This window comes from Rhinolophus ferrumequinum, chromosome 11, assembly GCF_004115265.2.
Source record: "Rhinolophus ferrumequinum isolate MPI-CBG mRhiFer1 chromosome 11, mRhiFer1_v1.p, whole genome shotgun sequence".
Classification (NCBI taxonomy): Eukaryota; Metazoa; Chordata; class Mammalia; order Chiroptera; family Rhinolophidae; genus Rhinolophus; species Rhinolophus ferrumequinum.
In genome coordinates, this window is record NC_046294.1 from 71882918 (window position 1) to 71910783 (window position 27866).

The 27866-nt window shown below is 36.4% G+C and overlaps 1 protein-coding gene and 1 pseudogene across 3 annotated transcripts; one reads left to right on the forward strand and one right to left on the reverse strand.

Annotated features, from left to right (window-relative positions):
- The first annotated feature begins 1673 nt into the window (after positions 1-1673).
- Positions 1674-27474, forward strand: BIRC2 (baculoviral IAP repeat containing 2). Of its 3 annotated transcripts, none has more exons than XM_033120641.1 (9): positions 1674-3202; positions 4675-6846; positions 6946-7045; positions 10200-10278; positions 10873-10921; positions 20828-21070; positions 26095-26349; positions 26625-26666; positions 26783-27474. In XM_033120641.1, the coding sequence occupies exons 2-9, from the start codon at positions 5949-5951 to the stop codon at positions 26974-26976; spliced, it is 1860 nt and encodes a 619-aa protein (XP_032976532.1). In that variant the 5' UTR covers positions 1674-3202; positions 4675-5948; the 3' UTR covers positions 26977-27474. The 3 variants fall into 3 exon arrangements, with proteins under 3 accessions (XP_032976532.1, XP_032976533.1, XP_032976531.1); XM_033120642.1 differs by having other exon boundaries at positions 1676-3202; positions 5983-6846; positions 20825-21070; positions 26783-27202; XM_033120640.1 differs by having other exon boundaries at positions 1677-3202; positions 20825-21070; positions 26783-27202.
- On the reverse strand, positions 22860-23815 carry LOC117030382 (steroid receptor-associated and regulated protein-like; annotated as a pseudogene).
- Positions 27475-27866: the final 392 nt, after the last annotated feature.

Here is a 27866-nt window from a genome sequence, read left to right on the forward strand (position 1 = left end):
AGAGTTGAGCCTGTTCTCTCTTCAGTATTGCAATGCTCTTAGGACAATATGCATGAATAAAGTCTCAACTTGTTGCTCCTTACTTGCTGACATTTTAACAAGCATCAGAATAATTTTTTAACAATACCACATATCAATTCTAACGATTTCATATTTAATTTTTAAAAATAAAATATATGCAATTGATTCATATGAAAATATTTTCAATGTTGTTCATAATAGAGCAAATAAATTAAAATTATACTGAAATACTATTTATCTAATAGACTGGCAAAAATCTTAAAGTTTGATAACATACTCCCCTGGAATTTGTTATCAAATTGTGCAGTTAATGGAATTTACATATATTGCTGGCTGGATTGCAAAATGCTAACTCCCATGAGGGGGGAGGGATATTTGGTCATATCTAGCAAAATTACTATGAATTTACCATTTGATCTAACAATCCAACTTCTGGGAATATATCCTAAAATAAAATGTGTGTCCATGACTATTCATTACAGTACTATTTGTAACAGCAAAAGATTGGAAACCACTCAGATGTCTATCAATTAGGGAAATAGTTGAATACATTATGGTACTAGTTGAATATATTTTACGGTACATTTACACAAAGCAAAACCATATTATCCAGCTCTGTCCATGGATTAGGTTATAAAAACAATATAACTCAATAACAACTAGCACCACAAACATTCAAATTGTGGTCTTTAAATACCATTTCCCACTAAAGGAACCAAGCCATGAGGTAAGAAATGTACAAAACCAGTCTGAAAAACAATCAAAGACTACTAGGGCCATGTCAAAAGGACTCAGGAGCCAATGTGAATGAGCTCATATTGGCCTAAGATTAATAAAAAACACGAGCACCAATAATGACAACAACTGCAATGGATTACAACTCACAAAATACATTTAAGTCACCAGATTCATAATGAAAGCTGTTCACTTTTATTTATCCACCAGGAATGTTTTTAATAGTTTAGGTCAAGATCTAACTTTTCCATTAGAATAACCATTCATTCAGGATTATTAACTAGTTCATCTTTTTCTCACTAATATGTAATACCAATGTCATATATCAAAGTTATATACATATGAATATTATATATATAAAATTATATATATATAAAATATTTTATATATATAATATATATATAAAATTGTGTGGGGGGGTGGCTCCTTATCTTGTTCCGTTGTTTATTTTTACATTCTTGTGCTAATACAATACTGTCTTAATTACTTTATTTAGTTGCTTTATTATACAACTTGTTATCTGGTGGACAAGTCCCTTCAGTCTTTTCTTCTTTAAAATTGTCTTGGCTCCTGTAAATATTTTTTGTACATAAATGTGGAAAGTCTTAGGATGGCAACCTCAGCAGACATATACCTTAGTTTTAAAAATCACCGGCAACTCTACACTGAAAATATGAAAAAGATTAACTGAGTAAATTTAACATCACACTGCAAGGTTATACAAGATTAAAATCATATAGCAGGATTTATTATACCTGAACGTTATTACATACATATTTGGGAAAAATATCTAGGGCTTTTGAGTTTTTGAAATTCGAATTTTCCGCTATACTGAAGTATATTCATTATCTTACTTTTTGGTCTGGACAAGAACTGAAATAATCTCGAATTCGGAATGAACAATTCTTGCTATATATATTTTCCCATACATAAGGAAGATTCTGTAACTTTCCGAGAAATACTGATTTGAACTAAATACTAAACTACTACCAAACTCTTCTTGTGCATATTTGAAAGTTTTTAGTCATTGGGAGCCATGACATTTCTTTTCTCTGTATCATAAACTGTTATGAATACTTTCTTTTTACTATTAACATTGCAACAGAAGACCTCCTGTTTCGTGATTGACTGGCAGGCAGAAATGACAGGGACAGGAAATGGGAAATGGTTCAGGGTCTTGGAATTCCCCAGATGCCTAATTAAGTGGCTTGTTATTTGGAAGTTTTTGAAATGTTTGCCCACTGGAGTTCCCCCCGAGGAAAAGCATCTGATTTTATTGACAAAGAGTGTCTTCACAGAACATAAATTAAGAAATTCGCTCCTGCAATACAACAAACATTTACTGCACGCCACTGCTTTTGTGATACTAGGTGTGGGAGAAGACAAACCTCCATGACTAGTGACATCAAGATTTCTTATTTGCAATCCTCTATCAATTATTCACTGAACCATTTAAGACTTCATCGATAAGTCGGCTCCTTTGTGGTTCACGTACGATTTTATATATAAACACATATATGAACGTATACATTCTATTTGAGTCACATTCAGAAAAATGTGACTTCATTGGGAGTGAAGACTGGTCTGAAATACCGTCCACGTTGCTAGCGATGAGCTTTTGAAATAAGGACACTTTTTCGTTAGTGCATATGTCTCCAGAACAGAAAAACAAAGTTGAAAAACAAGTTTAAAAACGAAAGCTACATTGGTTGGTTATAGATTCATAATACAATCCCTAAAGATTATAAAATCAGAACTTCAAAATTAATCTTCTGATGCTGTTCTACTTTCCACCACTTGGCTTTTTTCCAGTTCCACCGCCAGCTGTGAATGTTTATGTTAGGCAGCTGTGTTCTGAGGAAAAACGGTTACAACTGTTTTAAACGGTTACAACTGTTTACTTAATTGAAGCAAAAATGCCACGAGGTTGACTCCATCCTCAAATGCAGTCATCTACGACGAGTGGAGGAGTCACACGAGAGGAATTTGGCCAGGAGTTGGATCAAATAACTCAGAGCGGAACGCGGAGAAGATGCGCAAAACCACCGGCCCACGGGTGTTTCCGCAGGGCTTCCCAAGAGTCAAACTCTTCGGCTCACGGTTTGCCACGTTCCCCTCGGGAGAATGTTAGGGACAGAAAGAGAAGGAAACGCCAAAAGTCCTCAAACCGCGAGATTAAAACTCGAAACACCGAGCTGACGGAAACCGTCTGCGCCCCTCCCGAAAACCGTAGACTCCCCGGCGCCCTCGCGCGGCGGTGACGCAGGCCCCGGATAAGCGCGCTGACGTCACCGTGCGTCGGCATGGGCCTGGCGTGGGCTGCGGACTTTGGAAGCGTTGACCCGGAGCCAGCCGGGGCGCATCTCTTGTCCGCGCCGTTGCTCTCGGGTGTGTGGAGCCCTCCAGGCGACCGCGCCGTTTCCGTGTGTGCTGCGCCTGCTCTGAGGTGAGTGCTTCTTCCGGGCCCCGGGCGCGCGAGCCGGTGGGGGCCCGCGGGGCCGCTTCCTTTCCCAGAAGCTGTGGCGGGCGGAGGACAGACAGGGCCTCGGGCAGTGCGGCCGGGGGATTCGAGGGTCGCGGTGAGCTGCTGCTCTCGCGTAGGCTTTTCTTCAATACGCAAGTTCCACTCCAAGATACGTAATCGAAAATAATTTTTAAAAATTGACCTGTTTGCGTGCCTGCTGGGCCGCCGCCCAGTTTTCCGGCCCTTGGACTTTGACCAAGATGCTTTCTCTTAGTGTTTGCAGGGTTTTCAGTTTAGCCTTGGGTATTCCTTTAATTTGTTGAATCAAAGACTGTGTTGTGTCTCATACCGTGTTTCCCAGAAAATAAGACCTAGCCGGACCATCAGCTCTAATGCGTCTTTTGGAGCAAAAATTAGTATAAGACCCGGTATTATATTAGGCCCGGTATTATATTTATTATATATTATATTATCATAAATACCTGGTCTTGTAGTAAAATAAGACGAGGGCTTATATTAATTTTTGCTCCAAAAGCCGCATTAGAGCCGATGGGCCGGCTAGGTTTTATTTTCGGGGAAACACGGTATTTAAGATAGTTTCAAGTAGTCTATTGTGTGGTGTGAGAAATAACTCCAGGAAATTAATGGGTAAATCCTAATTGTTGCTCTCCTTTGCCCTTCCAGTATGTCCCCCGCATCCAGCTACTGTTTGCATACAGAGAGTAAAAATCCACAGAACAGTGCTTGTAGACAAAAAAAAAATATATCATTTAAAGATATGTTGTCAAGTCTGGGTGTACCGAAAGCATTCGTGCAAGTGGTCACATTCCCACGGCCATTGGACTAACGTTTTGTTTTTGAGGTGCTTTCTGTGGTTGCTTTGGAATTGGGAGGGAATTGTAGAGTTGAAGAATTTATTTATGCTAATGAGTTCCTGATGCATTTTACTCTTACTGGTCTCCTTGCCTAGTACTGGAGAGACTTGACATTAAAAAATAATGTTACTGTCTAATTACTGCTGGACTGTTGCTGATAGGATGTTGTGTCCTTCACCACTGTCCCCTTTTGCCTCTAGCAAACCGCCAGAGATTTATCCTTAATATTAAAAGTTGTCACCAGAAAAGGGGAAGAGACCAAGGACAAGATATTTTCCTATGAGGAAATGTCTATCTGTCTTCAAAGTTGTATGTTTAAAAAATAACATATATATACATATATATGTGTGTATATACACACACACACACACACACACACACACACAGTGCTAAGGGGTATATTGCATTTATTTTCATTAAAAGCTTTTCCAATTAGAATGTTTTGGTGACAAATTGCTGGAATTAAGATGTATTATTGAAAGTGTAAGTCATTTTTAGACTTTACTGAATAAATCGAAGTCTATAAATTCTATTTACAATGAAAATACAGTTTTCTAAAATAGTTTTTTTTTCTTCCAGATTTATAACCCTGAAGAGACTACTTTTTTCCTCTCATTTTTTTCTGCTGCAGTAATAAATCCCATTATGGAGACCTAGAAACTTTATAAAGGGATATAGTTTGAATTCTGTGGAGTGTAATTTTGTGTATGAATTATATTTTTAAAATATGAAGGGTTTTTAGAAAGAAGGCTAGTAGGGTTAATTGCTGGTACATTATGCATAACAGTAATTTTGTTGGTAATATAATAGTTTATTAGGCATTTGTGATAACACTGGAAAGGACAAGCAGCATCTTGATAAATTGATTTATCTTTAAATACAAAATGAATGATACTATAGGTACATCATCCTTAAATGAAAGACAGGTTAATTTTTAAATGCAGTGTAAAAAGTTTCTGCTGTGGGAGTTTTAAGGTTAACTAGTTAAGTCTATGGAGAAAATACCTTCATCAACTGATCAAGTATAATAAGGTGGTATGCAAAGTTAGGAAGAAAGACAACATAATCATGCTGCAGGAAATGGAAACATATAGACAATAATTTAAAAAGATGGAAAAATTAGCAGTTTGTGAGTTTTAAGCAAAATTTATTTCATTTGACATTAGATATACTGTAACAGGCATAGGTTAAAAAAGTTGTGGGTGTTGACTGTCCCCAAAAGCTGTTAGCTGAAACTAATATAATCCACTTGAGTAAATACTGTGATGATAAGCTGTGTGAAATTAGTCTTTAGATAATGTGACTATATGAAGACTTTAATTCTTGTTTACTAGACTGAAACTTTTTTTTTTGATAATCATATTAAAATACTTATAGGGAAAGAAGCCTGCTTATAGTTTTTCCTCTTGTAGCATAATCAGTAATTGGCTTGATATCTAGGGTTTGTAGCTTCTAACCAAAAGCACATTAAAGGTATAATTTAGGTATTCTATAGTTGTTTAGAATTTTGGGAATATAAACCTCCTTGAAAAGTCGAGTAGTTTTAACATATTTTCAGAAGTGTGTCAACTTCTTTCAGGCCATTGGGTTAGTATTACATCAAATAATGAGCAAATAACACTTGAGTTATCTAAAAGAGTTAATATTATATAATCCCGAAGAGTACTAAAAAGTATCTTGGTAATTTATAGGAGATATTCATTCTACCTGTGTGTAAATTCAGGTGTAAATCCAGTAAACAGTAAAGGTCTGGTGAATTTGACATAAGTAGGAGCCTATCATTTGATTCTTTCTTATAGTAATTGAATTTAGTGTGAAGAAATAAGAGATTGCATCAAAAAGTAAAGTCACTCATGCACAAAACTACCTCCCAACGACTTGTCGCAGGTCCTTTGTATCAAAAAATTAAGAGTATAATGGAAGATAGCACCATCTTGTCAAATTGGACAATCGGCAACAAACACAAAATGGAATATGACTTTTCATGTGAACTGTACAGAATGTCTACATATTCGACTTTCCCTGCTGGTGTTCCTGTCTCAGAAAGGAGTCTTGCTCGTGCTGGTTTTTATTACACTGGTGTGAATGACAAAGTCAAATGCTTCTGTTGTGGCCTGATGCTGGATAACTGGAAAGAAGGAGACAATCCTGTTGAAAAGCATAAAAAGTTGTATCCTAGCTGTAGCTTTATTCAGAATCTGGTTTCTGTTACTAATTTGGAATCTACCTTTAAGAATACTTCTCAGATGAGAAACAGTTTTACACATTCATTATCTCCCACTTTGGATCCTAGTGACTCATTCAGTGGTTCTTATTCCAACCTGTCACCAAATCCTGTTAATTCTCGAGCAGTTGAAGACTTATCCCCATTGAGGACTAACCCCTATAGTTATGCAATGAGCACTGAAGAAGCCAGATTTCTTACTTACCATGAGTGGCCATTAAGCTTTTTGTCACCATCAGAATTGGCAAGAGCTGGCTTTTATTACATAGGACCTGGAGATAGGGTAGCCTGCTTTGCCTGTGGTGGGACACTAAGTAACTGGGAACCAAAGGATGATGCTATGTCAGAACACCGAAGACATTTCCCCAACTGTCCATTTTTGGAAAATTCTCTAGAAATGCTGAGGTTTACCATTTCAAATTTGAGCATGCAGACACATGCAGCTCGACAGAGAACATTTATGTGCTGGCCATCAAGTGTTCCAGTTCAACCTGAGCAGCTTGCAAGTGCTGGTTTCTATTATGTGGGTAAGAAACAAACTAATACTCAGTTCTACGTTTTATCCTGTTTATTTTGATTTACGTATTAGAATGTGTGTATTCAATTTTAGCTTCTGTTTTCTTAAGGTCGCAATGATGATGTCAAATGCTTTTGTTGTGATGGTGGCTTAAGGTGTTGGGAATCTGGAGATGACCCCTGGGTAGAACATGCCAAGTGGTTTCCAAGGTAATTGTTTTTAAAGGTATTCCTACACAAAACTGCATAAAGAAGTAGGCATGCTGTCATAGTTCAGTTTACATCTCAGTATAACAAAGCTTCTCTTATACCCTTGGGGAATTAGCCTTTGAAAACACCCAATTTGAACTTTATTTTGATGACAAAAGTGGTAGAATGTTCTGTGCCCTTTTCTCCTTTTGTAAGCCATGTGTTCAGGATATAGTTTAACTTGACTCATTTACAATTATGACCGTACATTTCATTTGTATATTTCCCATTTTGCTTTAAAGAATCAAGGTATATGTATAGATGTATAGCTGGCAAGTAAGGATTACAAAGATAGGTAAACTAGAACAAAAAGAGTATAACTTAGAGGTAAGAAGGGGAAGGAAAACAGGAAGAGACATAAAATTGATCTAGGAATAAGATAAATATAAAATGCATATAATATCTAGTAAGTCTGATTATAAATTATTTTTTTCTGTACAATTTTATCTTGTGATATGTCATCTCCTTTTAGTCACTCTGTCTCTAGCAGTATCTCCTATTTTTAGAAAGAATTTACAGGCAGTGTTGTTAGTGGAAATAGAATTAGAAATTATTTTTGTTATTGAGTGGCTATGTGAACTTGGACAAGTTGTGTAATGTCTTTGAGCCTATTTCCTCTTCTGTAAAAGGAGGGGGTTGCACCAGATAATATTTTCTTGATTGTGGTAAAACATATGTAACAAAATTTACCATTTTTAAGTATATAGTTCCGTGGCATTAATAAGTACATTCACATTGTTTCTCAGTCATTACCACCATCCATTTCCAGAACTTTTTTGTCTTCCCAACCTGAAACTTGTATTCACTCCCTAGCCTCTGGCAACCTCCATTGTACTGTCTATGAATTTGACTACTTTAGGTACTTATAAGTGGAATTATTTAATATGCATAATGTTTTGACCTGTGAGTGCCTTTCACAGTAATGAATCTCTTGAACCTCTTCAGGATAGTAAAAAATCCTTTTGTCATTTTTGTATAAGATTAAAAAAGCAATTTAAGCCAATAAATATTGTTATGGATAAGTACGTTGTTAAAAGTTGTGTTTTAAAATTATGTCTTTAATATTCATAACATATCAAGGTAAATTTTGACTTTCTAACTCTGACACATGACATATTTTGTTTAGTTTAAATAATTTATGTAGGAAAAAGCATGTTTTGTTGCCAGAATTTTAAACAATTTCACTATGTTTGGCTCTGTGGGGTTGTGTACCTCCAATTTGAAATTTAATACTCTGTGAAAAAGGGAAAAATAGCTTTCCAATTCCAGTGTTTGAATTGCTGTATTTTGTCCTTTATAAAACAAAACAAAATCTTGGTTTATTTCTGTAATTTGTGTTTTGTTTTAAATAGTTATGTAAGGGAAAAGGCTTAGGGGTGCTTTTTGTAAATAGTTCTGAAAACAAATTTCAATTGTGGATAATTTTTAATCTTAGTAAAGGAAAACCAAAATGGATAATCATTATCACTGTATTTTAACACTGTTCACTTATTTATCAAATACTTGAGTGCCTACTGAATAGTATTTTAGATGCTGGGGATATATAATAGCATAAGACAAAAATCGCTGTCCTCATGGACTTTATTGAAGGAGGGGGAAACACGGGGCTGTCACAGTTTCTTATACTTCCTGTCTTTAATCATTATGAATACAAATTAATTAGACCCAGAAGAAAATAATTTGACACTATATAAAACTATATAAAGTTATTTGGGTGATAAAACTTGAGTTTCAAACATGCTTATGTAATTTTTACTAATTCTACCCATTCACCAGTTAGGACATTTGGGTTGTTTCCAGTTTGGAGAAATAATGAATAAAGCCTCTCTAAACATTAATAAACATTTGTGGACACATGTTTTCGGTTTTTTTTTTTTTTTGGTAAATATACACAAGTGTTATTGGTGGGTTGTATGGCAAATTTTTTTTAGCTTTATAATTGTCTTCTGAAGTGGGTGTACCACTTAAAACGTTAAATTCCCACCAGCAATGTTCGAGACCTACGTACAGATGTTCCACATTTTTAACAACATTTGGTATTCTCAGTCTTATTTTAATTGTTCTATTATAATAGATGGGTACATAGTGGTATTTCACTGTGATTTTAATTAGCATTTCCTTAAGGATTGATTGTGAATTTATTTGCCATCTATACATCTTTGCTGAAGTGTCTGTTTAAATCTTTTTTTTTTGTTTGTTTGTTTTGTTTTTTTTGTTTTGTGAGTTTGTAATGTCCTCTGGATACAGTCTTTTATCAGATGTGTTTTGCAAACTTTCGGTTTGTGGCTTGTTTTTTCTTTTTCTTAACAGTGACTTGGATGAACAGAAGTTTTTAATTTTGATGATGTCAGTTTATCAATTTTATCTTGTATGGATTATGCTATACCTAAATTGACAAAAAGATCTATGTTTTCTACTAGAAGTCATATTGTTTTACATTTTATATTTATGTGTATGACTCATTTGTACTTTATTTTTGTATAAAGTATCGGTGTAGGTCGAGGTTCTTTGTTTTTTTGCACATGGATATCTAGTTGTCTAGCACCATTTGTTGAAGAACAAAAGGAATGAATTGGAAACAGATATCATTTGAACTTCCTGGGACACCTTTGAGAAGCCCTAGTAGTTTGAAAACAGGTTTTTGGGAAACACTGTCACATTATGTATAGATGTGATTCAGTATTTTTTGGAGGGAGGGTTTGTGCTTCAAATTTAATGGACAAGTGGACACTGGAAAAAGATTAGCAGTTATTATATTGTGAAGATCATGTTTTAGAAATACTAAATTACAGTTTCTGAAACTGTTAAGCCTCAAAAGTAAATTGTGTAGAACAGCATTTTTCAAGCCTCATCTTGTGCTCCTTTTTAAGTCTGAACCCTTTTATTGTTACTGTGTTAATGGAATTAAATAGAAAATATCAGAATGCATCAACACATGGCACGAATCTGTAGCATGTTATGAGAATTTTGTTCCTGTTATGTATGTGTACTAGGTTTGTGATTTAGTATTTATACTGTGGGATACTAAGAGTTTGAACTCCACTTTTCTAGAATGATCAGGTTATATTTTTGGTATGAAACAATTTTAAAACATAATTTTCCTCTTATGTTTTAGGTGTGAGTTCTTGATACGCATGAAAGGACAGGATTTTGTTGATGAGATTCAAGCTAGATATCCTCATCTTCTTGAACAGGTGAATTGTTAATAATTGGCAGCATCTAATTCTCCTAAATAATACTTACAAAAATATTATTAGAAGTGATATTAACATTTGTTTTCTTATTATAGTTACAGGTTTTGTATGCATATTAATGATACCTTTAATTTTTATTTTTGTAACTACCTTGTTTGTTTAGGGCTTTTAAGAATAGATTGTTTTTTGAAAATCACCAAACATTCTACTGTATAGCTTGTAGTGGAGTTGGAGCAGGATCTTTAGTGTCCCCTCCATCTTTTCTAGAAAAACAGAAAAATAGAACTTGTCAGGAGTTTGAAACCTCTGAGAGTGATCCAGCTGAAATAAGGCTTTCTAAATGGAATGAGAAATCATTAATCTTTTTTCTTACTTGACTGAAACTAGAAATACTTGAATTCTAATTCGGAAGTAGGTGAAGATTAAGGACATTTTTATGATGATTAAGGTAATATAAAGAAAAGTGAAGTATTATTTTGTAAATTACCCAATTTTCAAAAGAGTGTGTACATTACTTAAGGGAAACTTTATGTTGCTTTATTCAGGTTGTTTGAGATTTCTGATTTTACCAATTAATTTTTCTTTGTTTGATAGCTGTTGTCAACTTCAGACACACCTGGAGATGAAAGTGCTGATCCACCAAGTATGTATGAAAATGCTTCAAATACGGAATGGGACTTTTTATAAGAATGTTAAGAATGAAAGTATGTAAACAAAGGATTTCTGAGGTCATAGGAAAAAAGTCTGGGAAGTTAACTAATAAATACTATGTGTCTACTTGGATTAATGACATTGAGGATTCATGGAAATGTACTAGTTTTTCTTCTTGAAGTGCTGACCTTCCAACTGGGGAGACAAAATACATGCAAAAGGAAAACAACCATAACAAATAGTTCAAAGAATACCAATGAAAGGTGCAAATAAGAAGCCCTCCAAGGAGGAAAAGTTGTTTGCTATAAGCTAGCGTATTTGAAAAGGCCCAGTTCACATGTGATTTAAGAACTGGGCTAGATGTTAGGTATTTGTCAGGTATATATAGTATTTTAGTGCAAGGATAGGAAATACATCTTCTGGTTAGTACTTAGTTTTAGCCACATCTGGCATTGAATTAGTGTATGTAATATACATATGTTATGGTGTCCAAAATAGTGAGGATAATAGTCCACAGTTTTCTACACTAATCATATCTAGAAAAGAGGTGTTCTTTTCTTGGCATACTCTCTCAAAGAGGGATACTGGCACGTTTGTAGCAGGACAGAAAGAGTCCTAGAAACCATGTATAAGAGTCCTAGAAACCATAGCTTGGGGGATAGTTGAGGATTTCATTGGTAGTATGTGCCTTGGAAAAGAAAAAGAGTTACATGGGTGTATGATAACTATATCCTGTGTAATAGAGCTGGAAAAAACAAGACAGTCGTGTTGACTGTTCTTGCTTTAAATTTATAACCGCAAATTTCTAGTAGGCTGTCCTACAGTCCTACGGCAGTTCCGTATAAAATCACTTTGCTAAACTTCCAAATGACTTTAACATTTTCTCCGTAAGTTTCTAACACTCCTTCCTACCTTATTCTCATAACCTTGATTCACTGAGAAAATTAAAAGAAGCAAGAAAACTACTTGACCTGGTCACTAGAAAAACCACCAGTCTACAAATGTATCCATATACTTACTCTTCGTTCTGTTTTTTTGTAAAGGATGCATTGTCCTTGCCTTTATCTAAGCTCAACTCTTCCATTTGTCCTCTTTCCTCTGAAACTCATTCCTTACTGCCAACTTGAGAACTTTGCTTTGGCAATAATCTGTCCTGTCTCTCACATCGTGGGTTTTTCAGTCTCTTCTCAATCATTTATTTCAGGATACAAACATACATACACATATCATTGCCAGTCCTAAGAAAACTTCCTTGAATTTACATTCCCATCCAGCTATTGTCTCATTTCTCTGCTTTCCTTTACAACAAAATGCCCAGTGAGATGTATCTGTGCATACTTTCTTCACCTTTCATTCTTTAATTCTACTGAAAACTGTTCTTGTTAGAGTCAACAAGAACCACCATCTTAGCAAATCCACTGCTTAATTTGAAACAATTAAGTGTTTTATTCTCCCTGTGGCTTTATAGAGATATAATTGACATAAACATTGTGTAAGTTTGAATGACATGATTTGATACACATATTGCAAAATGATTACCATATTAATGTTAGCGAATACATCCCTCACCTCACATAATTAAAAATTTTTGTGGTGAGAACATTTAACATTTACTTAGTAACTTTCAAGTGTTTAATACAGTATCATTAACTTGTATGTCATACAGTTAATAGTCATGCTGTATATTAGATCTACAGAACTTACAACTTAATTGTCTTATAAGGTCCACCCATATTGTCACAAGTGGCAGGATTTCCTTCTTTTTATGGCTAAATAATCTGTGTGTGTGTGTGTGTGTGTGTGTGTGTGTGTGTAAAGCCGCATTTTCTTTATTCATCTGTTGTTGATGGACCCTTAAAAGTTGTTTCCATGTGTTGGCTCTTGTGAATAATGCTTCAATGAACATGAGGTGTGGATATCTCTTCAAGATAGTAACTTTTTTCCTTCGGATATATACATAGAAGTGGGGATTGCTGGATCATATGGTGGTTCTATTTTTAATTTTTTGTGAACCTCCATACTGTTTTCCATTATGGCTGCTCCAATTACATTCCGACCAACAGTGCACAAGAGTTCCCTTTACTGCACAGCATTCCAACACTTATCTCTGGTCTTTTTTTATAATAGCCATTATAAAAAGTGTGAGATGATATCTCATGGTGGTTTTGATTTTGCATTTTCTAGTGATTAGCTATATTGAGCATCTTTTCATGTACCTATTGGCCATTTGTATATCTTCTTTGGAAAAGTCTCTCTTCAGGTCCTCTGGCGATTTTTTAATTTAGTTCTTTGTTTTTTCCTGTTCAATTATGTGACTTACTTATTGGGGGGAAGGGATATTAATCCTTTATACATGGTTTGCAAATATTTTCTTCCATTACGTAGATTATCCCCATTACGTAGATCAACCATTTTGTTGATGGTTTCCTTTGCTGTGCTACAGCTTTTTAGTTTGATGTAGTCCTACTTACTGATTTTCACTTTTGTTGCTTGATCTTTTGGTGTTATATCCAAAAGAATCATAGCCAAGGCCAGTGTCAGGGAGCTTTTTCTCTTTTCCTCTAGGAATTTTATGGGTTTAAGTCTGAAATTTAAGCTTTTAATCCATTTAATTTTTGTGAATGGTATAAGACAGGAGTCCAGTTTCATTCTTCTGCATGTGAATACCAGTTTTCCCAGTACCATTTACTGAAAAGACTCTCCTTTACCCACTGAGTATTTTTGGCTCCCTTGTCAAATACTAGTTTTCCTTATGTGCCTGGTTTTATTTCTAGGCTCTCTATTCTGTTCCATTGGTTTGTGTGTTTGTTTTTATGTCAATACAATACTGTTTTGATTATTATAGCTTTGTAATATAGTTTGAAACCAGGAAGTGTGATGCTTCCAGCTTTGTTCTTTTTTCTGATGATTGGTTTGGCTATTTGGGGTCTTTTGTGGTTTCACCTGAACTTTATAATTGTTTTTCTATATCTGTGAAAAAGTACCATTGGAATTTTGATGGGGATTTTATGAATCTATACATTGTTTTTGGTCCTATGGATGTTTTAACAACACTAATTCTTTCAATCTATAAACATGGGCTATCTTAGGTATTTTATTTTCAGTTGAGATATAATTAGCTGTATTTAATTTTTTATGCTATTGTAACCGGTATTGTTTTATTTCTCTTTCAGATATTTCATTGTTAGTGTATAGAAGTAGAAGTGATTTTTGTATGTTGATTTTTTTTTTTTTAAATATTGCAACTTTACTGAGGTTGTTTTTTCTAACAGTTTTTTGGTGGAGTCATTAGGGTTTTCTACATATAAGATCATGTTATCAGCCAACAGAGGCTATTTTACTTCTTCATTTCCTCCTTGGATGCCTTTATTTCTCATCTAATTGTTTTGGCTAGGACTTCCACTACTGTGTTGAATAAATGTGGCAAGAGTGGGCACCCTGGTCATATTCCTGATCTTAGAGGAAAAGCTTTCAGCTTTTCACTATTGAGTATGATGTTAGCTGTGGGTTTGTCATCTATGGCTTTTATTATGGTGAGGTATGTTCCTTCCATACCCAAATTTTTGAGAGCTTTGGTCATGAAAGGGGTTAAATTTTCTCAAATGTTTTTTCTGAATCTATTGAGAGGATCATAATGGTTTTTATTATTCATTAATGTTAATGTGGTTTATCATGTTTACAAATATGCATATGTTGGACCATAATTGCATTTTAGGATAAATCCAACTTGATCATATATATGATTTTTTTAATGTGCTGTTGAATTCAGTTTGATAGTATTTTGTTGAGAATTTTTGCATCTATATTCATCAAGGATATTGGCCTGTAGTTTTCATTCAGTGTCCTTATCTAGCGTTAGTATCAGAGTAATGATAGCCTTATAAATAAGTTTGGGGTTTTCCTTCCTCTTCAGTTTTTTGGAAAAGTTTGAAAAGGATTGGAACTGATTGTTTTTTAAATCTTTGGTGGAATTCACCAATGAGACCATCTGGTCCTAGGCTTTCTTTATTGGGAGGTTTTTTGATTACTGCTTCAATCATCTGAGTTGTTGTTACTGGTCTGTTCACATTTTCTATTTCTTCATGATTCAATCTTGGTAAATTGTATATTTCCAGGAATTTATTCATTTCATCTATACTATCCAATTTGCTAGCATTAGTTGTTTATAATAGTCTCTTATGATCCTTTGCATTTCTGGTGTGTATTTGTAATGTCTCTTCTTTCATTTATAATTTGAGTCCTCTCTTTTTTTTTCTAGATTAGTCTAGCTAGAGGTATTTCAATTTTGTTTATCTTTTTAAAAAACCAACTCAGTTTCATTTTTTTCCTTGTCTCTATATTATTTATTTCTGCTCTAATCTTTATTATTTCCTTTGTTCTGCTAACTAGCGCTTAGTTTCTTTTCCTAATTTCTTGAAGTTTAAGGTTAAATTGTTGATTTGAGATCTTTTTTCTTAATGGAGGCATTTATCACTATAAATTTCCCTCTTAGCGCTGCTCATGCTTCATCCTCAAAGTTTTGGTTTTTGTTTTTCAAGGTATTTTCTGATTTCCTTTTGATTGCTTTGATCCATTGGTTGTTCAGGAGTGTGTTAATTTTTCTGTATTTGTGAATTTCTCAGTTTTCTTTCTGTTGTTGATTTGTCGATTCTTACCGTTGTGGTTGGAAAAGGTACTTGATATAATTTCAGTATTCTTGAATTTGTTAAGACTTGTTTTGTGGCCTGACACATGCTCTATCGTGAAGAATGTTCCTTGTGAGTTTGAGAAGAATGTGTTTTCTGGTGCTGTTGTTGGAATATTCTTTCAATGTATGTCTGGTAAGGTCATTTGGCATGTTGTTGGTATATTGTGTTATCCAGGTCCACTGTTTTTTTGTTAATTTTTTGTCTGGGTGCTGGATGACCTATTCGTGCGTGTTCAAAGTGGGGTAGTGAAGTCTCCTAATATTATTGCTCTCTATTTCTTCCTTTCATTCTGTTAATATTTGCTTTTAACATTTAGGTACTCCAATGTTTGGTGAATATATACAGTGGTACTTCGGTTTTCGAACATCTCCGTTGACGAACATTTTGGTTTGTGAATGCCTTAAATTTTATGGATCTATGGTATCATTAGATAGTAAAATTCATGCTGAATTTTCAGTTTTAGGGGTTGATTTTAAAGGTCTGGAACGGATTAATCCATTTTGCATTACTTTCTATGGGGAAACCATGCCTCCGTTTTCGAATGTTTCAGAACTCGAACGATCTTCCGGAACAGATTATGTTCGAAAACCGAGGTACCACTTGTATGTTGTTGATGAATTGACTCCTTTTATCCTCTTTGTCTATCACTGATTCTGACTGAAAGTTTATATGATGTAAGTATAACCATTCCTCATCTTTCTAGGGTACCATTTGCACAAATATCTTTTTCCATACCTTCACTTTCAACCTATCTGTGTCCTTAAAACCAAAATGTGTCTCTTGTAGGCAGCATGTTGTTGGATCTTTTTTATTTCAATCCTTTCATCCATTCTGTATCTTTTAATTAGAGAATCTAGTCAGTTTACATTTAAAGTAATTATTGATAGGTAAGGACTTACTATTATAATTTTAATTGTTTTCTGACTTTAAGCCCTTTTGTTCATTTCTTCTTTTCTTGCTGTCTTTCTTTCTGATTAATTTTTCTTTGTGTTTACCATGAGACTTACAGAAAGCATCTTACAAATACGTTTATTTTAATCTAATAACTTCCAATCATAAACAAAAACTCTGCACTTTTACTTCACCCCACATTTTACACTATTGATGTTGTATGTTACATCTTTTTATATTATGCATGTGTTAGTAAATTATTGTAGCTATAATTAATACTTTTTTCACATTTACACTAGAGATAAAAGTGATTTACACAACATTGTTACAGCACAGGGTATTTTTATTTTAATTATATATTTACCTTTACCAGTAAGTTTTATACTTTTATGTGTTTCATGCTGTAATTTAGCATCCCTTCATTTTAACTTGAAGAAATTCCTTTAGCAATTCACGTAAGGCATGTCTAGTATTGATGAACTCCCTCAACTTTTGTTGTCTGGAATGTTTTTATCTTTCATTCACTTCTGAAGAACAGTTTTGCCAGTATTCTTGGTGGCCTTTATCTTTTAGCACTTTGATATATTAAGTCACTCTCTCCTGTCTACCAGTAGATTTCTGCAGAGAAATCTACTAGTAGACTTAGGAGGTTAGCATATGAGAAGTTGTTTTTCTCTTGCTTCTTTCAAAGTTCTCTCTTTGTCTTTTAACATTTTGATTATGTGCCTTAGAGTAATCTTTGGGTTGATTTTGCTTAGGGTTTTTTGAGCAAATTGTTCCTGGATATCCATAACTCTCCCAAGATTTGGGAAGTTTTCAGCTATTCTTTACTATTATTTTTTAAATTTTTTTTTTTAAGCTTTCTTCCCCTTTCTCTCTCTCTCTCCTGTGACTCCCATGAGGAGAATATTCATTTGTTTGGTAGTGTCCCATAATTCACATAGGCTTTCTATATCCTTCATTCTCTTTTCTTTTTGTTAGTGTAACTGGCTCATTTCAGATGCTCTGCGTTTGTGTTCTCTGATTTCTCTGACAAATCATGATCAAGTGTGTTGTTGAATCTCCTTATTGAATTTTTCAGTTCTGTCATTGGTATGCTTTGGCTCCAGGATTTCTTTTTTATTTTTTCTATTGCTTCTATTTCTTTATTAACCTTGTAATTTTGTTCATGTGTTGTATTTCTCATTTTGTTTAGGTGTTTATCTTTGTTCTATTGAATTTCATTGAGTTTCGTTAAGATGATTTTTAATTTGTCAGGCAAATCAGTTGTCAGATGAATTATAACTTTCCATTTCTTTGGAGTCAGTTACTGGAACTTTATTAGTTTCCTTTGATGGCGTCATACTTGCCTGATTTGCATGATACATATAGTCTTGTCTTGATATCTGTGCATATGAAGGAGTATACACCTATTCCAGTCTCTACAGACTGGTTTCGGCCCATAAACACCTTTTATAGGGTCCCCTGGCTCATGGGATTACCTTTGAAGTTGCAGTCATGCTCGCTTGGAGCTGTTATGAGGGTGCTGCTGGGTCTGTGGTGGGATCTATGGTTGGTGGGCTAGTTAACAGGGGCTTGGGCTAGTGTGGATCCTGTCTGGTTCCTTGGTATATGGGATTGCTTTCAGCACATTGTTCAGTAGGATGTTGTTGGGACAAGGGTTGACTTCAGTGTCCATAGTTGGGCTCCAGACAGTGGGCCTATTACTAGATGTGCAGATGAACGAGGTTCCCTCCAGGTCCTTGGGAGGGCTTCTGTCTGGACACTGAATTTGTCCCTTGATGGGCAGGACTGGCTCTGGACCATTGCGGAGAGGGGCTGGAACTGAGCCCCAGAGCTGCTCCAGATTCTACAGTCAAGATTGAGGTCTGCGACCTGGCTCTGGAGGCATGCACGGATGGGCACGTCTCCTGCCAGGTCCCTTGGTGGACTGGAATGTGCTCTAACTACGGTAGAGAGGCTGCAGTTGTTCCAGGACTTCCTGAGTGTCTCGCAGCAGGTCCCTGTGCTTGGAGCCGAGAATGGGACTCTTTCAGGGTCTCTGGGTGCTGAGTTAGGGCTGTCACTTGCTGGGTCCCTGTGCCAGCAGGACTGTGGACTGCAGCCGGGATGGATTGGAGCCCAGTTATGAGGTCCTTTCAGAATCTGCACTTTGACGGGTCCTGGACCAGGGCTAGATCCAGTTCATAGGCAACTTCAGTGTCAACAGCTGGGCCTTAGGTCTATATTCCTGTTACCCAAAGCACAGGTAGACCTGGCTCCTCTCAATTCCCCTAGTGTATAGGGTGGTGACAGGATCAAATCAAATGGGATTGTAGCCAAGTCCTGAGGGATATGAAGCTGTTCCTAGGTCTGTAGCTAGGACCATGGTCAGTGAGTCAGCAGCCAGGGTTCAGGCCTGTCTTCCCCAAACAATTCTCTTTGGTCTTGGAGTGCATTGAAATTTCATAGCCTTCTAGCCGGATCTCAAAGCTCTCACAAAGGTACTTTGTCCATGGATGGATTCTCAATTGTTGTTGATGTAGTAGTATGAGCGGGAGACATCTTATTTGGAAGTCTTGCTGATGTCACTCTCCTTCATCCTTTTTAAGACATCTTTTTCTCTTGGCTTCTCAGACACCACACTCTTGGTTTTTCCCTATTTCCCTGATTAATCATGAACAGTCTCCTTTGGTGACTACTCCTTTTTCGAACCTCTAAATGGTGGAATTCCTCGCAGTGCTCCTCCCAAGTTTATTTCTCCATTTCCTGAGCTCCAAGCTGGTGTGTTCAACTACCAGTTTAAATTTCTACTTGGCTATAACGAGTATTTCAGAGTTAATATGACCAAACCAAACGTTTTCTCCTGTCCTTCATCCCTCAGATTTGCTTCTTCTCTGGTCTTTCCCATCTCAGTTAATGGGACCCACTGCTAGCTAAGGTCAAAAGTTGACTAAGTTACACATCATTCCTGATTCCTCTCTTTACTTTGTATGTTTAATCTATTGGAAGTCCTTTCATCTCTGCTTTTATAATATGTCCAAAATCTTGCCACTTTTCTCCATTTCCACCTCTTATCAACCTAATGCAAACTGCCATCATGTTCTGTTGTAATGATATCCTAACAGGGCTTATTGTTAGGATATCATTACAACAGAAAATCATGGCAGTTTACTCCATTCTACCACATAAAAGTTGATCACCAAGCTGTCGGAGTCATCTTTTGAAAAAAGAAACCAGGTTTTAACAGTTCCCTGCTTAAAACCCTTCTATAATATTCTGGCAAACTTAGAATATAATATAAACTTCTCCCAAGTCTCTACATTACCTGGGCATCAATCACCCTCCTCTACTTTCATCACCTTTTTGCATTTTGAATATATCAAGCTTTGCTCTTCACTTAAGGATTTGTACTTGCTGTTCTCTTTGCCTGGAAGACTCCTTTCAGATATTCCCATGGCTCACTCTTTTCTGTCAAGTATTTGTTCTGGTATTGTCTCTTCAGACAGGCTTCCCACGTTTGAGCAAGGAAGCACAGTACACAGTGTAGCCATTGCATATTTATATATTTAGTATAACGGTTTTCCAGCAGATGGCAATAAAGTGTCTTGAAGAATGTCTTTTGTAATTTTCACAGAGTGCCATATTGGCTAAGCACTGACCCTGTTATCAGAAAATGCTTCTCCCTATAAACCGTCTCCCTGCCTCCTCGTTTGTTTTAATCACCTTACACTGCTTTATTTTCTTCAGAGCATGTCACTATCTGAAATCGTATTACTTTGTTTACTTCTTTAACCATATTTTTTTTTTACATCTTTAGACATTTTGTGTGAACTAGCCTTCCATTTTACTCTGCTTCCTGTCTTTGTTATTCTCTGTGTTTCATCTGTTCATCTCTTTAGATTCTGTCCATCTTCAAGTCACAGCTCTAATGCCTCCTTTTTCATGAAGTCTTTGTTGATTTACCCCGCTTCCCTAGCTGACATGAGATAATTTCTCACTTCTAAATTTGTGTAGCATGTTGGTTTCTAAAAATGACTACATCAGAATCATTTGGAGGACTTTTAAAAGATACAGATCCCTAAGCCCCATCTCTACTCCCTCATTAAGTAGGTCTGGAATGTAGTCTGGGAAGTGGTAGTTTTTAAAAGTACAGCATATTATTATACTTTCATTTGATCCTGATGAAACTTTTGTTGGAGTTATAGGTAATTGTACGTAGCTCATCTCCCTTACCAAGATATAAGCAGCATGAGAGGGAAGATTGTGTCGTAGTCATTGTTTTTCTACATATTTTTATATTTGTGGAACTTAACATTGGTACATGTGTTTTCAAGTAGTTGTTCATTGTGGACCTGGAGAAAACCATTCAGAAGATGCAGTCATGATGAATACACCTGTGGTTACAGCTGCCTTGGAAATGGGCTTCAATAGAAGGCTGGTCAAACAGACAGTTCAGAGTAAAATCCTAACAACTGGAGAGAATTATCAAACCGTCAGTGAGCTCGTATTAGATTTACTTGATGCAGAAGATGAAAAAAGACAAGAGGAGAAGGAAAGACAAACCGAAGAAATGGCATCAGGTATTTGGGAATGTTCGTCATCTGCACTATTTCTCTGGGGCTCATAGGAGTGTCTCCCATGTTGCAGGGTCGTTAGCATCCTGGTCTGTCCATCCACTAACTGCTGGTAGCAGCCCCCAGTCATTTCCAAACTGTACGTCCCCTTTCTCCACTGTGGGCAGTGGACTACTCTACTTGAGAACCATTGGCGAGCTTTTTTACTATGTGTTTATTTTCCAGTTAGATTGCCTCACATAAGCTAATCGGAGGATTTTAGCATAACTCTTTTCTTGAACTATATTTATTTCTTAAAACAACTTAAGTTCTGAAAAAGCAAGATTTCAAAGTTGAATGTGGGTCTTATTTCTCTCTTTTTTTAAAATTCCTTGAAATCATAATATGGTATTTGACTCTCTAACTTTTGTAAGGGATCCTTAGACAAAATACAGAAGTGATGATGAAATCCTAGAGCTTGATGAGAAGACCCTGGCCAACCCAAAGATTGGGAACTGATTTTAGTATTCATCCAGATAGAGTATATTAAGTCTCAAGACTCCCAAAACAAGTCTTTTGGGTAATCATTCCTTCAGCAAATATTTATTGGGCATGAACATCTGTGCTATATACTGTGCTGGTCATTCTGCTTGTTCTTAAGGAGTTTATAGACTAGCTGTGGAGAGTAGCATGCAAAAGATAGGATTAAAGAGCCAGCAGAGGTAAAGGGTGCATATGTACTGTAAAGTGGGGTATCTGGATTGGAAGACACTTTTTCTGTTTAGGCTTGTAAGTAATGATAGGATTAGTTTAGGGGAACCTCACTGTGTGGCCATGTAGCAAAATGTTTCAAGTGTGACTTCTAAATTGAGACAGATTTGTGTTTAAATCCTGAGTCGCAGTTACCAGGTTGACAGTTTATTTAACCAGATGTCAGCTTTCTCATCTGTAAAAATGGGGATAATAATGGTACAAATTGCATGGGGTTGCTATAGGACTCAAATAAAACAGTTTAGCACACTGCCCGACACATCAAGAAATGTTCGTTAAGTAGATTGATTTGGGAAGTGCAAAGGGCTTAAGGGAAAGAAAGGCCTGAGCGGGATGGAAACATTTAAGGGTTGTTAAGCAGTAATAAAACACAAGTTAAATGAAATCACTGTAAGAAATCTGGTCACTGTTGTTTTGTGACGGTCTCTTTGTGAGGCTCTGAGAATGGTCTTGAATTATAGATATGAAATTATAAATTTCTTAATAAGAGAAAAGGTCAAGTAAGGAATAGGGAGGAAGTGTTGAGGGTGCTAATGAGAGATCATTGAAACACCTGACTGATGTGTAGGCTAGGATTGGAAGTCAGCAAAGTCAGGAGACAGCTCTTTTTCTTTTTCTTTTTCTTTTTTTCTTTTTGTTTTTCACTGTTGAAGGTCATCTTTATTTAGTTGTTTAACCCTCCGCCCCTCCCCTCTCCCATCCCCTACTCCTTAGAAAGCTGTGGTGCCTTCCCTGGCGTTTTGCAGAGCCTGGCATGTCGAACATGCTTCGTTGGTATTTACTGTATGAATGAATGAGTCTCTTTCCATGTGGATGTGCCGTATCCTGATTCTGCTGAAAGGCTAACAGAGAGAGAGAGAGAGAGAGAGACGAGGAGGAAGTAGGAGCAGGAAGTAGGAGGAGGAAGTAGGGTACCCTTGAATGTGTACTCAGTGTCTGCTTCACATGTTCTTTAGTGAATTTCATGCTCCTTCCTTGGCTCAAAAGACTTCCACTGGCTGGGGAAGAGGGAGTGGGGCTCTGGGAAGTGCAGGCCTTGGACGCTCTAGCCTGGCATGCTAATCCCCTCTTCCCATGGGCAGGCTCTTCCAGTTAATCTGCCTGCCCCCAGACAGGAGGAGAGGGCTCTGAGTGAGCCTCTGACTGTCTCCCAGGCTGGAGATCTCGCAGGCAGTCTTCAGAGGGCTCCCCTTGGCTTGAGGGGCCTCCTGAGAGCAGAGCGTGTCGACTTGGAGGGGAGGTGGGGCCACAGCCCCTCTGCAGGATGGCAGGGTGCTCCTGGCTTGAGCAAGGTGTCCCCCACCCAGGAGGGGCTGGCTTTCCCCACAGAACAAGATGTGGGTCTTCACTGGAGGGGTGACAGGTCCTAGGTTAGAACTGGGGGCTCGGGGCAGCACTGGGAGGGGTGTCAGGGAGAGCTGTTTCCCCTGAGCACAGTCAATAACAAAAGTTAGGTGAGCTGTGGGGATGGCTGTCTGAGGGTGGGCCGGCTTCCCACCTAAACTGGTCTCTAGCCTTGCCTCACGGCCCGTGATGGGGCTGGCTCTCTGGACCCTGGGATCTTCTGAGGGGGCCATTGCTGCTGCCACAGTGCCTGGCTTAGCGTTGGCAGGAGGAGCAGTTTGCCTCAGCTCCATCTAGGATGCATTTCGAGATAGCTCTTAGTAGTAGAATTGGGAATAACATGTAAATATTTTAAAAGGTGGATAACAAATTTGTTAGCGAGGTGAATTATTAAGGTGGAAGAATAAGTTGTGATCAGATAAAGGAATTTCATAGTTTTGAGATGAATAGAGCATTTCACTTCTGGAAAGAAGTAAAAGGGGAAGGAAAATAGACCCCACTATTTACAACTTATTTTTCATTAAGCTCATAAATGTAAAGATGTACTATTTTCTCCCCACCTCCCCACCCCCCCCCACTCTGGTTCAAGCCGTTATTTTTCAGTCTAGTTGTGTAGGACACAGCTCCCTGGCCCTGCTGGTATTAGGAGCCTTGCGTTCCCCCGGCTGAGGCAGTCGGTTGCAGGTCGGCCGCTCACAGCAGCTCTCGCCGGCTGCTGGCTGCTCACGGCAGCCCAGCTCCAGGGAGAGCCGTTGTTCACAATCTTAGCTGTAGAGAGCGCAGCTCACTGGCCCTGGTGGGAATCGAACTGGCGACCTTGACGTTAGGAGCACGGCGCTCTAACCACCTGAGCCACTGGGCCGGTCCAAGATGTACTTTTAAAATAAATTTTGTTAAAGCTGAAAACAGGCAGTTAAATATTATGGTGATTGGGACACCAAAAGAAGTGACTTCTTGAAAAATCCTTCAGGAATGAATGCTCATATTCCATAAATAAAGGAAATTTATGGATTTTATGTGGTTTGAGGTTAAAGGAGAAAAAATTTGCTTTAAAAAAAAATTAGGGTGGAGGTGGGGGGAGGCGGAAGAAAGGGGGGGAATTAGGCTTGATTCATATGAATTTTTTAAGTAGTATAAACCTAGACATAAAATAATATTGGTAGCTAACTATGTACCAGATATTATGCTGAATACTTTACATATATTATCTCATTTAATCCTCACAACCTTCTGAGGGGGAGGTACTATTATTATCTATATTTTACAGATGATGAAATTGAGGCATCTGGAGGTTAGGCACACAGCTAGTAAGTAGCCAGGCCAGCATGGGCGTGTATATCTGCCCTGACTTGACGGTTCAGCCTCTTTAACACTGTACAGTGGGCCCCCCTTATCTGCAGTGTGCATGTTCCATGGATGACTGAAATGTGGATATTGCTGAACCCTATATATACTGTGTTGTTTCCTATACATGTACACCTGTGATAAAGTTTAATTTATAAATTAGGCACGTTAAGAAATTAACATTAAATAATAATGAAACAATTACAACTATATATATATAATAAAAGGTATGTGAATGGCTTTGGGGCCATTACTAAGTAAAGGTTATGTGAACACAAGCCCTGTGACACTGTGACGGTTGATCTGATAACCTAGTGAGTAGGAGCGTATACAGTATGCAAATGCTGGACAAAGGGATGAGTCCGTCCTAGCTGGGACATAGTGAGATTTCATCACACTATTCAGAATGGTTCTCAATTTAAAACTTATGGATTATTTATTTCTGGACTTGTCCATTTACTATTTTTGGACTGTGATTGACTGTGGGTACCTGAAACAGTAGAAGTGAAACTGCAGATCAGGGGGAAGTACTATACTGCTTCATAAGCATAGAGTTGAGAAGAACACTAGGAGACCTGGTTCTGTAACTGACTGTCTGTGACGTTGGACAGGCTACTCATTTTTTTCTGAGTCTTTTTCTTCCTATTTGAATGTGAGAAGTATCATACCTACTTTGTTTAATTGACAGGATCTTTGTATCAAATAAGACAATTTACATGAAAGTGCTTATGAAAACAAAACGATATATGTCTCTTTGAATTAGTGTTTTTGTTCTCTTGGGGTAAATATCCAGAAGTAGAGTTGTTGGGTCATATGGTATATATATTTTTAGTTTTTTGAGGCATCTCCATACTGTTTTCCATAGGGGCTGTACCAGCAGTGCACAAGGGTTCCCTTTTCTCCACATCCTCGCCAACACTTGTTGTTTGTTGATTTATTGATGATAGCCATTCTGACAGGAGTTAGGTGATACTTCATTGTGGTTTTGATCTGCATTTCTCTGATGATTAATGATGTTGAGCATCTTTTCATATGTCTGTTGAACATCTGTATGTCTTCGGAGAAATGTCTATTCAGGTTCTCTGCCCATTTTCAGCAGGATGATCACATTGTAAGGTATAAAAATGTTGAGTTATTATATTATACATATGAAACTAATATAACCAATATAAGACTGTATACCAACTATACTTAAATAAAAAGTAATTTAAAAAGGTAAAATGACAGTGTAAACAGAAGTTAATATTAATTCAATGGGGGAAGAGTATGTAGATTGGAAATTTTTACTATCCTCTAAAAGTCTCTGCTTGCTTTCAACAGAATAAAGGAAAAGCAGAATTCTAATCATGTAAATGTATTGACTTTAAAAAGGACGGAAACAGAGACCTGTGTGTGCACTGTAGAATATGACTTTAAATCTTTTGGAAGTTTTCCACATGACAGACAGACATTAATGTGCAAACAAGTAATTTTGTCCCTTTTTCAAGTTTCTATTTATTTAGTGCCTAAATTGTTTGTAGGGTTGGTGTGAGTTCAGTTGGAGCACTTTAAAATCTAATGGATTTTTTTTTCCTTTTTTATTTAAAATGAAGATGATTTGTCATTACTTCGGAAGAACAGAATGGCTCTCTTTCAGCAGTTGACGTGTGTGCTTCCTATCCTGGATCATCTTTTAAAGGCCAATATAATTAACAAACAGGAACATGATATAATTAAACAAAAAACACAGATACCTTTACAAGCAAGAGAACTGATTGATACTGTTTTAGTTAAAGGAAATGCTGCAGCCAACATCTTCAAAAACTGTCTAAAAGAAATTGACTCTACATTATATAAGAACTTATTTGGTGAGTTTGTTGGTATTTTAGAAATCCTTGGGATTATGTTCATCTTTGTGTTTGACAAACAAAATAAATCCAATTAGCAAACTATAGTCTATAATTTAACATGTTCTAAAAACTGAAGTCTTTTTTGTTGCTCAAGTAGTATGGCTAAATATTTTCTGATAATATATACTTAGAATCTGTGTTGTTCAGTAGATAGTAGGTAAAACAGATAGTAGGTTAAGCAGTGTTGTATTTGGTAGAGTGATGCTTTTTGTGTATGTTTTTTTTTTCTTTAGTGGAAAAGAATATGAAGTATGTTCCAACAGAAGATGTTTCAGGTAAAACAAAATTAAGACTTAAGACCAACATGCAATATTATCTGTATTATTATTTTTTTAATGGGAGGAAGTAAAGTAGGAACTGAATTTCACTAAAGTTTTTTTGTTGTTACTAGGTCTACCACTGGAAGAACAATTGAGGAGGTTACAAGAGGAAAGAACTTGTAAAGTGTGTATGGACAAAGAAGTTTCTATTGTATTCATACCTTGTGGTCATCTAGTCGTATGCCAGGAATGTGCACCTTCTCTAAGAAAATGCCCTATTTGCAGGGGTATAATTAAGGGAACTGTTCGTACCTTTCTCTCATGAAAAAATAGGCTATATGTTAGCTTGTATGTAAAAGTATTTAAAATATTGTTGAACATTTCAGACATCTGAAATAAAAAAAGAATTATTGGTTCTTTAATTAGTAACATTTGTGTTCTGCCCTGCTTTGGAACTAGTACTGTTGTTTCAAAAAATAGATAGTATCATAGATCACATTTAATGTTAACCTGTTTATATGAAAGGGAAGACTTATGTTTCCTGGGCTATTTAGTGACTGTAGGAGAAATTAAAGAGTAGTCTCAGTGCTATTATGTATCATTTCAGGAGTCACTGAATTTGGTTTTCTTCCTGACAGCTTTGAGTACCACATTATAATTTAAAAAAACTGGAAACCAGGAACTCTGGAGTTTATCAAAGTTGCAGTGCCAAATTCTCTGTGGTGTTTTTCACTTGTGTTGTAACATACAAAAATTTCTCTTACTGGTAAATAAGCTTCTCCCTAATTTGTGAGTAACATCTTAATAAAGTTCTTTAAAAAGACTGCATCATTTACTTTTTTCTTGATTTAAATCAAATATTTTTTTCTTGATTTAAAATAACTTTCCATATGTCTTCATAGGGTTAGAAGGGTTAATGGAGATAACATACATAAACATAGTACCTGTTACATTCTAAGCACTCAAATGCTAGCTATTAGATTAAAAAATTGAAATCATGAAACAAATTACTAATGTTTAATAATGTGAGTAATGAGAATTCCATTAGATAACATTATCTAATTGTTTTGTATATTATAGATATATTCTGAATTAAAAATCCATATGGAAAATTTGTAAATTAGTAAATCTGCAGTGGATTTTTAAAAAATAGTGTAATAGCCTTGTTGCGTAGGTGTTGGTGGGATAAGGAGGTGGAATACAGGCACTGGTATC